The 10,012-nt window shown below is 57.0% G+C and overlaps 2 protein-coding genes across 7 annotated transcripts in view; one reads left to right on the top strand and one right to left on the bottom strand.

Moving 5' to 3' along the window:
- Positions 1-1,979, bottom strand: part of HEXD (hexosaminidase D) — a 14,872-nt gene extending 12,893 nt beyond the window's left edge. For 2 of the 6 annotated variants that reach the window (XM_045299424.1, XM_045299433.1), the window contains exon 1: positions 1,429-1,779. The gene's annotated coding sequence lies outside the window, so the exon portion shown is untranslated. Of the gene's footprint in view, positions 1-1,428; positions 1,875-1,934 lie in introns of those variants that run through there. The other 4 variants (XM_045299429.1, XM_045299428.1, XM_045299425.1 and 1 more) reach the window with 4 other exon arrangements.
- A 98-nt stretch (positions 1,980-2,077) lies between these two features.
- Positions 2,078-9,375, top strand: OGFOD3 (2-oxoglutarate and iron dependent oxygenase domain containing 3). Its single transcript, XM_045299531.1, has 7 exons — positions 2,078-2,160; positions 3,216-3,433; positions 4,711-4,786; positions 5,136-5,178; positions 7,967-8,031; positions 8,481-8,537; positions 9,342-9,375. Exons 1-7 carry the CDS (start codon positions 2,078-2,080, stop codon positions 9,361-9,363), a joined length of 564 nt encoding a protein of 187 aa, XP_045155466.1. The 3' UTR covers positions 9,364-9,375.
- Positions 9,376-10,012: the final 637 nt, after the last annotated feature.

Genomic DNA, 10,012 nt, shown 5'->3' with positions numbered 1-10,012 from the left:
GCTTCTCTCTATGTACACATGCAGGACTCTGCCCTTGACTATAACTCGCCCCTCGGAGGGAAGAGCATGGTTTTCTTCAAAGACAGCTAAAACCCACCACAACACAAAGGGCTGTAGAGCACATTCTCTGTCTTAAAGACCATCTTAAAATATGTAAATCCTGACAGTGAAAACAGTTTGATATAATTCTAAGCATCTTTTTTTAACAATTAGAAGGCTTATTAGGGGAGTTAGTAGGTTAGGACATGTCAGGAGCAGCAAACAATAAAGATGCGAAGTCATTGCTCTCCTCAGATCAGCGAACTGTGAGCAGTTTATTTTAAAATCAGGCCCCATGCTATGATTTTCTTTTTTTTGTAGATGAACTCTCAATTTTATTTTGGATAGCACAACAATTTGCACTTCTGGATCAAAAGTCAGCTCCATTACATTGGGGGGGGGGGGCCTGCACAATTTACTGTAGACCAGAGGTCTGTTTAGGACTTAAGAAAATGATCATTTGAAAAACCAACACACCAGAAGTATAACAGACCTGACGGCAGTTTTCATATTACATTGGAGGAAATAGCTGGATGATAATGGAACAGCTGATACTGGAACAGCTCATGGATAACATCCATGAGATAGTGGAACAGCAGAGAAATCTTGGGGCTTTTCCCCCCTTTATATAATAAAAGCAGAAAGGATTGTGTTGGGGAAAAAATAATCTTTGTACACCAGCCATCGAGTCACTTCAATAACTCACTCTCCTCATTCTGTGTAAGGATGTTCCGATGGCCTTAGGGAATCTATAACACAGTAAATCAAAACCTTGTAATCTTCATGGAAGCCGGTCACCTGCCCTTTCATCTGGTGAGCCACTGGGTGAGCATGAACTTTAGGATCATCGTCCTGTGCAAGCTTTTCATGCCACTCGGGGCCCTATAGAAGGGTGGCTGTGTTTTGCTGGGTGGACGTGGGCTCCCGGGAACCCTACAGGACAGAGAGGAACTGCCCCTAGGTTTTCCTAGGCCGAAATCTTCACAGTAGATCACCTTGTTATTTCTCCTACAGAGCGGCCGGTGGCTTTGAACCGCCAACCTTTTAGTGAGTGCAGAGGATCAAAGCAGATGCACCTATCTTGGCTTTTTACAAAGAAATGATGTGCAAGGCCATCCCAGCACGCGATTCTGAAGCAATCCCCTACGTTAACAGCTGGAGGAGTGTTTGAAATAATTATCCTGAGAAGCTGAGCTGCTTTCAAAACGTTATTGTTTTAAAACTCTACAACCTGAAGCTGTTTCTCAGGAGCAGATGCAGAAGCAGCAGCTCTGAGCTGCGGTCTGCAGTGGCCTGGGGCGCTCCTGCACTGCTTCTTCTCCCGTTCACGTTCTCGGACAGAGCCTGCGCTGGCGCTGAGGTGCCATGCACAGAACATACATCACTTACCTGCAAGGCACATCCAGATGGGTCCACTAACACGCCTTCCTGTGCGTCTAAAGAAAGGGAAGCAGAGAGAAGTGGGAAGTCAACCCCGGGATCCCGCCTGCTTGAGGGAAACCCCAGTTAAAATGATTTGGGTCCACTGCCCCTGCTTTGTCAGAGTAAGCAGCAGTCCAGCAGTTTCCCAGAGGCATCTGAGTTCTGCAGGTACAGGGTCGTTCTCTCACTCCCTCAGTCGCCTCAGATTTCACCCTGCACTGCTGGACGCCTGGACAGACCTCACCTAGACAACGAAGAGGCAAAAGGCCTCCAACTGCAGGCCCTCAGGTAGCTGTAGGGTGTGCACAGAGCGCTAAAGCACCGACCAGGAGGCGGGCTAGGGGTCAGTGTGGCCGCGGAGTCAAGGCCAGTTCCGGGAGGTGGAGTCTGCAGCCGCCTGCAGGTTCCGGGACAGCGCAGCTACCCTCGGGTTAGGCCCGTAGACGGCCCGCCCCTCCCCCGGCCCCGCCCACCGCTCGGCCGCCGATTGCTCGAGCCTGATTGCCAGTCCACGCGCCGACGGCCGAGCGGGTCGCTCCAACTCCGCGGCCCCGCACCGCGCCGGCCTCGCGCCACCTCTCGCGGCGCTCAGTGCCCGAGTCCAGGACCCGGCCCGATGGCGCCCCAGCGGAGGGGCGCGCCCAAGGCCCCTGAAGGCAGCAGCGGGGCGGTGGAGCGGCGGCGGCGGCCGAGCAGGTGGTGGGCAGCGGGGAGGGCGCAGGGCTGCTGCGGCGGGGGCGGAGCCTGCTGGAAGGAGCGTGGTGGCTCAACGCGGTGGGCGTGACAGCAAGGGGTGTGGCCTGCCAGGGAGAGGCGGGGCAGTGCTGCTCTGTGGGAGGGGCCTAAAGGGGCGGGGCAAATCGTGTGGTTGGGCTGGGAGGGAAGGTAGGCATCTATGTGGGCAGGGCCTTGGTCGGAGGGGCGGCTCTATGGTCGGGCGGGGCAGATCTTGCCAGGACGGGCGAGGCGGAGCAGCCATGACGGGCGTGGTCACTAGGGGTGGGCGTGTTATACTCGGGAGGGGCGGGGCCGAGGTGTGGCTCTGTTGGTGGGCGTGGGGCGTGGCCTCTGGGAGACCACCCCACTCGTCAGTAGTCCTCCAGCTGTGGGTCAGCGTGGGGATAAATTTGGTCGTTAATCCTCTGTAGGTCAGCGTGGGGATAAATTGGAGAAGGTGTGACTCTCCGACCGGGGAGGCTCTGAGCTGGTGGCCTGGACAGTCCCTTTTTGGGGTATTCATACTCCAGCAAATCGTGGGGTCCCCCTGTTTGGGTGTGGCTGCACGATTCCCTCCTGGACCCCACCCTGCACCTGTGCCTCACCTGCAGGGTGTCCCCTCTCTTTCCATTTTGCCTGCCCCCAGCCAAGCCTACCCTTCCCTGTGTGGGCCACATGCCCTCCTGCTCAGTGGGCCAGTGCTCAGCTTCTGGTTCTGCTGGTTGCCAACCAGCTACTCCTGGTGTGACCAGGAGGGTGCCTGCTTGGATTCAGTGTCTCTGGGGAGGGCGCTACAGGAGAAGCCCTGGGCAAGGGGCCCCAGGAAGGACCGGAGAACTAGAGCTGAGATTGAAACCCGGGGCCAGCGACCATGTTCATTCTTGCCACTGTACTGCTCCTGCCCAGCATGCATGTGTGCCCTGATCCCACGTGGTACTGGGTGGGTGTGCAGGGGCTGCTCCTACCTGTGCTGCTAGTGAGGACCGAGGGCCAGCACACCCAGGGGTGACGTCACGTCTGTGCCTATGTGCCCTCAGCACCAGGAAGGGCCGGCCCCAGCAGGAGGCCCTGAGGAGAGGGCTGAAGACTGCTGTGCTGGGGACCTGCGCCCTGCTGGCTGCATTCCTGCTCTGGAGCCACATGGGGGGCGACGACGGTGTTACTGACGTCCTGGCCCACCGCGGTGAGGTCCTGCGGGGCAGGTTCATAGAGGTGCCCTGCTCCGAGGACTATGACAGCCACCGCAGGTTCGAAGGTACAGTGCTGGTAGTCCCCTACCCCAGAGAGGGACGGCCTGTAAGAGTGAGTGTGTGTGTGCTTGTGTGTTTCTGTGTGAATGTGAGGGTGTGCCTGTGTGTGAGTGTTTCTGTGTGCGTGTGTGTGCCTGTGAGTGTGTTTCTGTACTGCTTTGTTCCTGTGTGAATGGGTCTGCACACGTGTGTGCGTGTCTGTGCTCATATGTGTCCAAGTGCTCATATCTGTGTGTCTGTTTCCAAGCGCTCACGCGCCCATCTATGTGCCTGCATGGCTCTCTGCGTGTGTGTGTGAATACATTTGTGTGTCTGGGTTGACTGGTGGTGGCCTTTTTCTGCGTGGTTAGCCTACGTTCCTCACTGTCGCCGCTAGATGGCGCCCAGAGGCCCAGGCCTTGACAGTCCGGTAACTTGGAAGAGGGCAGCGCTGACCACCAGGCCGGATGACTGGCCGGGTTGTAGGTGTTCCAGGATACCGTCCCTAGAGGCCCCCAGGCCTGGGCCTGGCCACACTGCCAACTGTGCCCGCGGGGGACTGCATGCCCACTGAAGGTCCATAGGCAGCTCTCCAGGGTGCTGAAGTCTGCTACCTGGTGTGGAAGCTGCTCTGGGCCACGCGCACCAGAGGCCCCGGCCCTCCCCTACCCCGCTGCGCTGGCGCGGCCCCCATCTTTCCTTGCTTTAGGAGGAAGCGGCTGAGGTTTGTCTCCCGGCCGATCCGGCTGGGCCCCGAACGCAGAGCCACAGGGCAGCGCTGGGGTAGACCCAGTGGGGTCGGCAGCCCGGGCCATGAGGGTTTTCTCCGTGGTCTGGAAGGGGCTGGCGCCCACCTCTCTCCCTGTGAGGGTGGGAGTCTTCGGAGCGCGCGTGCGGGGTGCGGCAGCCTCGAATGTTGCAGGGCAGTGACCCAGACACCGCCCAGCCCGCTGCAGCCTGTGATGGTTCAGCCCTGCCACCTGGTGTCCAGCTGGTACCCACTCCCCACCCCACCCCCGTGCAGCCAGGGAAGTGGCCAGCGCTCCCAGAGTGACTGCCTCTGTGGGGGGTGCCACACCGGGCAGGGTTCTCCCTTGCACCTAGACTTCAGACAGAGCATGTGAAAGGAGGGTTTGCTGGTGGCCTGTGTGCTCAGCCCACAGCAGCTCTTGGACCATGGATGGGGTCTGCCCACCCTGGTGCTGCCCAGAACCCTCATGGGGAGGCCTCTGGGAGCTGGGCTCTGGGGGTGTCCCTCCAGCTTTGGGGCTGACCTGGCTCACCTGGCCTCCTCTCTCCCCAGGATGCACTCCCAGGAAGTGTGGCCGGGGTGTCTCGGACTTGGTCATCACCAGGGAGGAGGCGGCGAGGGTTCGCAGGTAACAAGACTCTGTTATTTTGTCATTTTTAAACGAAATTTCCTCCGTGTGTCTGGGGGCAGGGGGAGGGGGTATGTTGGGGAGTCTCGGTTTCCCGTAGTGGGACAGGCTGCTGCCCTGAGCGCTGGTTACAGAGAATGTTCTAGAGACCAGCCTCTCCCCATAAGCTCAGGGACCAAGCTTGCACCTCGTGGCTTACTGGGCTCCCTGAACCCGCATCGGTGCCAAGAGGTCCAGGCCCCACCAGCTGGCGAGGACTTTACCTGCAGCTCGCCTGACCCGCGTGACATGCTAGCCGAGGCGTGCCTGGACGCAGTTCGTGCCCTGACGTGGCTTCCTCTTTCTGCAGCATAGCCGAGAAGGGTTTGGCACTGGGAGGATCGGACGGCGGGGTGAGTGCGTCTGCTTCCAGGCGGCTTTTGTTGGGGGAGTGGGCACAGGGACCAGGCGCTGCTCCTTTGCCCCTCACTGCCCTTTCCCCAGCCGGGCCCTGGTGCCTAGCATCCTTTGGAGCTCCCTGGGAATGGGCGTGTCCCTCTGCGAAGGCTGTGTTCTGCCGCTAGGGACCAGCACAGTGCCTGCTCCAGGGATCGTTTGTATTCAGGACATTGGGATAGTGTTCCGGTGGGGTGTGTGTGGTTGTCTAGTGGTTGAAGTGGGGGAGGGTGGTCCAGTAGGCTGGGTGGTGGGGTGAACAGCACAGAGTACAATTGGAGGATACAATATGGGAGCCTCGGCCACAAAGAGCCCCCAAGCCTCAGGGACCCTCGGCCATATATAGGGACCTTCAGCCACAGGGCTGCAGGCCCCACAGTCGGGGGCAGGGAGAAGGCTGTACATCTGTGCTCCTGCCTCCAAGACCAGTCCTGGTGGCATCCTGCTGTGACCCTGAGGATGAGGGCCCTCAAGTAGGGTGGGAGCTGCGTGAAGCCATGCTCTCGTCCCTTTGCTCGGGGGCTGGCTTCTGAGCCGCGGCTCCCGCGAGAGCCCGAGTGGGGAGACCTCTGGGGAGAGGGGCGGTGGGCTTCCCCGGGGTATTTCAGACTCGCTCCATGGCTTGGTCTCTCCTCGCACCAACTTCTCCAGAGTCTGAAAGCCGGGCTCCCTCTTTTATTCCCACTCAGCTCACTCTGCAGGCAGGTGATCACCCCGGTGTGGGGCGGAGGGGCTGCCCTTTACCTTCACTTCCTTCAGGTCCTGGGCTGGCTCAGCCAAAGACACCCCTGGCCCAGTGAGCACAGTGGGTCCCAGGGCGTGTGCAGGGCACCAGCCACTAGTGCTTGGCGGAAAGGAGAGCTGAGCTTCACCTGCTGGTATGAGGAGGGAGCTGCCTGTAGACGGGTTGCTTCTTCCCCCATTGCCAGCTTCTCGCTGAACCCTGCCTCTGTCCTGTGAGATGGGACTTCTCTGCCCATTGTTTGCTATTGATTGTTTTATATTGCTTTTCAGTATTTCCTTGAGACTGCATGTGTTAAAACAGCGCCCCCATGGCCTGTCCTTAGGATGGCAGAAGTCCTCCCAGCCCAGTGGCCTGGGTTGTTCTATTTACATCGTCTCAGGACCATCGTAGCCATCGAGTTGTTTCTGACTCACAGTAGAATCGTCCCTGTGGGTTTCCGAAAGGACAACTCTTTAAGGGAGCAGACAACCTCATCTTTCTCCTGAGGTGCACCTGATGGTTTTGAACTGCTGACCTTGCAGTTAGCAGCCAAGCGTCTAAACCCACTGAGCCACAAGGGCCCCTAGATCAGCAGTTCTCAACCGGTGGGTCGCCTGATTCCTCAGAGTAGCAAAACGACAGTGATGAAGTAGCAACGAAAATCATTTTATTTTGGAAGTCACCACAACACGAGGAGCTGGATGAAAGGGTCAGAGCATTAGGAAGGTTGGGAACCACTGCCCTATATTTTATGAAAGACGTCCGTTACTTTTTTAAAGCTCACTTAGTTGATTGATTTTGTTTATTTTTCCTTCCTCCTTGAGCTGTGCATTTTAACGGGAAACACTGAAGTTTACTTAGTGAGTTACACATGTTGATGGGTACATTGTACTGTCGGTGTGTGGCGTTTACCCGCTCCTGGATGTAGACCTGAATGAGACCACACACCTGTGCTTTTTGTTCACAGTACGATTATGAAGAGAGGGCCCCAATATTCATAAATCAAAACCCAGCTGAGTGAAGGGTGGGCCGCCAGTGGGAAAGCTCAGCCTGCACACAGCTGCGCTCCCAGTACTGCCGTGGCACCACGTGTGTTGTGGTAGGGAAGCAGCTTAGCTCAGTCTCACCGACAGTAAGCTCTCAGGAAGCTGAAGCACACTCCTCTTTTACCATTCCTCTTCATTGTTCCGACACCTGGTTTCTGGTCTCCTGTCCCTGAATCAAGGGCGGGTAACCACTTGCAGGGGTACCGGCGATAAACAGGCTGTGGAGGGAGTGCAGTGACATAGTTTCGTATCCACAATCATACGGCGGTTATCGTTGTGTAGGCTTTAAACTTTTGCTTTCCCTGGAGGTAGGGTCCAGTTTCATTTTCCCGCCTGCTTTCCACACTGGGTCCTTCCCGCTGTGTCTTTGGGTGGGGTCAGCCTCCAGGCCCGTGCGGGTCTGCAGAGCCTCTCCCACCGGCCTCGGTACGTAGCGGCCTGCCTGGAAGCTTTAGCTCCGTGAGGCCTTTCCCCACATCATGTCCTTTTGTCCAGAAGGCTTTGGCCTTCTAGGCTCTTTGCTCTTTTGTGTGAAATTCAGAATGAGCTGTGAGCCCCACAGAGCACTCCGTTAGCATCTGATTGGGATTGTACCCCTGCTGTTGGCCAGCCTTGGAGACACGCACAATCACAGCCGGACCCTCCTTTCGGATCGGAGTGGACTTGGTGGTGGTGAGCAGTCATGTGACCCAGCTTCTCCCGTCCAGGGTGCTGGGAGACGTGTGACACAGAAGGGCCTTATCAGGACACAGGCCTCCCCTTATCGCCTGTTTGCGCTGAGCTTGTATCATGATGCACATGGAAGGGGGGCTAAGGCTGCAGGAAAGGGCAGAGGCCCGTCCGTGGGTGGTGGCAGGGAGCTGACTTGTGGTGTGGCAGGTGACAGAGGCCCATCCGTGGATAGTAGCAGGGCAGTGGCAGGGACCAGGCTGCTACCAAGCTGCTGCTGCCTACCTCCCGGTGCTTCTCTTTCAGGCCTCCATTCTGGACCTGCACTCTGGGGCTCTGTCTGTGGGGAAGCACTTCGTGAACCTGTACAGGTGAGAGCTGGGCTGCTTGTCCCCACACCTGCCACAGGTGGGTTCCACACAAACTGCCCCAACAGGAGGGAGAGCTGAGTCCTGGGCTGGGAGCCTCTGTGGAGCCTGCTCACACCCACAAGGGAAACAGGAGCCTGCAGGGGTGGGTAGGTGGGGGTCTGTCAATCTCACCAGGTACCGCTGACCGTCAGGGGTAGAGTGGGGTGGCAGGGTTGTCCCCAAGCTGTCAGCCACCTGTCTCCTTTCCTCACCTGTCTCCTTTCCTCCTTCCTCACCCTGGCCCCTACCTTCCTTCCATTTTTATAAGGTGGAAATGAAGTAGCTTTCAGATAAAAAGAATAAGCTGATTTTCAGGGGTTTACGTGGCTAACTAGAGGAAAGACTAGATTCAGGGCAAGTAAGGAAAAGTGACTGAAGTGATTTTTGTTCAGACTTTTACTTTTTCACAGGTACTTTGGGGATAGAATACAAACAGTCTTCTCGGAAGAGGACTTCCAGCTGTACCGGTGAGAGGCTTGGCTGACTTGGCTGGAGTGGGTGGGCAGCTGGGGTATCAGGGACCCCCTCAGCCACGTGCACTCTTGCCGGCCAGACCCCTTGAGTTCATGAACCTGTGGTGACGAGGCTGAACCTCCGTCCAGTAAGGTCTGAGGCCACGCCTGGTGTCCGGGCTTCAAACTGATGGCCCCTCCTGTGGCCTTCAGGACAGGAGGGCGTGCTCCCAGTGAGGCAGCCCCTTCCTTGAATATGGCCGTTAAAGTACCTGGCTGGAGGGCCCTGTCGTTGGGGTCCTGGTGCTGGGCCAAGCAGAGCTGTGCCCCAGGCATGGGCAGCCCTGGCCCAAGCAGGCTCACCCACAGAGCTCCCACGGCTGAGCTGTGGTCCAAGCATGAGGCTGAGACCCCAACTCGGTGGGAGCAACGGTGCAGGGAAGGTTTGCCCTACACCCCCGGCCAGCTCCCCAAAGCAACCACACTAATGCCACTTAGGGAGTGGGCACTGATGCCCAGCTCTCCCCAGCTCCGCTGTGAGTTGTGTGCCTGGACCCTATGTGTCTCTGTCCGTGAGTGTTTCCGTGTGTCTGTGTGTGTGCATTTCTGTGTGGGCATGTGCGTCTGTGTGCACCTTTGTCTTATGTGAAATGTGGGTATATCTCTGTGTTTGTGTTGACTAGAGAAATTCATAAGACACTCATGTGTATAAGAAAGAGCAATTGTACATTAAGAAAACACCCCAGTCCAGTCCAGATCAAGTCCATAAGTCCGATCTTAGTCCTTATATCCCATACCAGTCTATAAATTCCTCTTCAGACTCAGGCAACACATGCAATGACACCGAATGCAGGAAGATCAAAGGCTGTGGGTCGAAAATCTTGTGGAGCCAGTGGCCGGGGAAGCATCTCAGCGCTGGTGTGGGTCTCCACGGGACTCCTCCAGCTCCAGAGCGCTGCTCCATCAGCGTAGCTCCATGGTCATCAAGCTGCGACCCGATTGACTGCCTAGACTCCACCCCTCCTCCACGTTGACAGTAGATGATGTAACTGCCAGTGTCTGTGTGTGCGTGTGCGTGAGGGTACCGTGTGTGTGACTGGATGTGTTTCTCTGTGTCTGAGTGTGTCTCTGTGTGTCTGAGTATCTGCGTTAGTGTCTCTGCATTTGAGGATGTGTCTCTGTGTGAGTGATTGTGGATCAGTTTGTCTGTGCATGAGTGACTGTGTCTGAGGGTGTGTGTATGAGTGGTTGTGTGTGTGTTGGGGGATATCTGTGTGTGAGTGACTGTGCTCCTGAGTGTATGTGTGAGCGTGTGTGAAGTTCTATGTCATTTTGTTCCCTGTGTACGGTCCTAGACTTGCCAGTCAAACACAGACCACACCCTCCTCACAGGGCCCTGGTGTTGCCTGTTATACCCCCTCACCCGCCCTCCCCACCTGGTCCTACCCTAACTTCCTGGGTCATTTTAACCTTAAACCTTGTTGCCTGGA

Source organism: Echinops telfairi, unplaced genomic scaffold (genome assembly GCF_000313985.2).
Source record: "Echinops telfairi isolate 266 unplaced genomic scaffold, ASM31398v2 ScPeMD7_7458;HRSCAF=8496, whole genome shotgun sequence".
NCBI lineage: Eukaryota > Metazoa > Chordata > Mammalia > Afrosoricida > Tenrecidae > Echinops > Echinops telfairi.
This window is presented reverse-complemented; position numbering and strand designations above follow the sequence as displayed.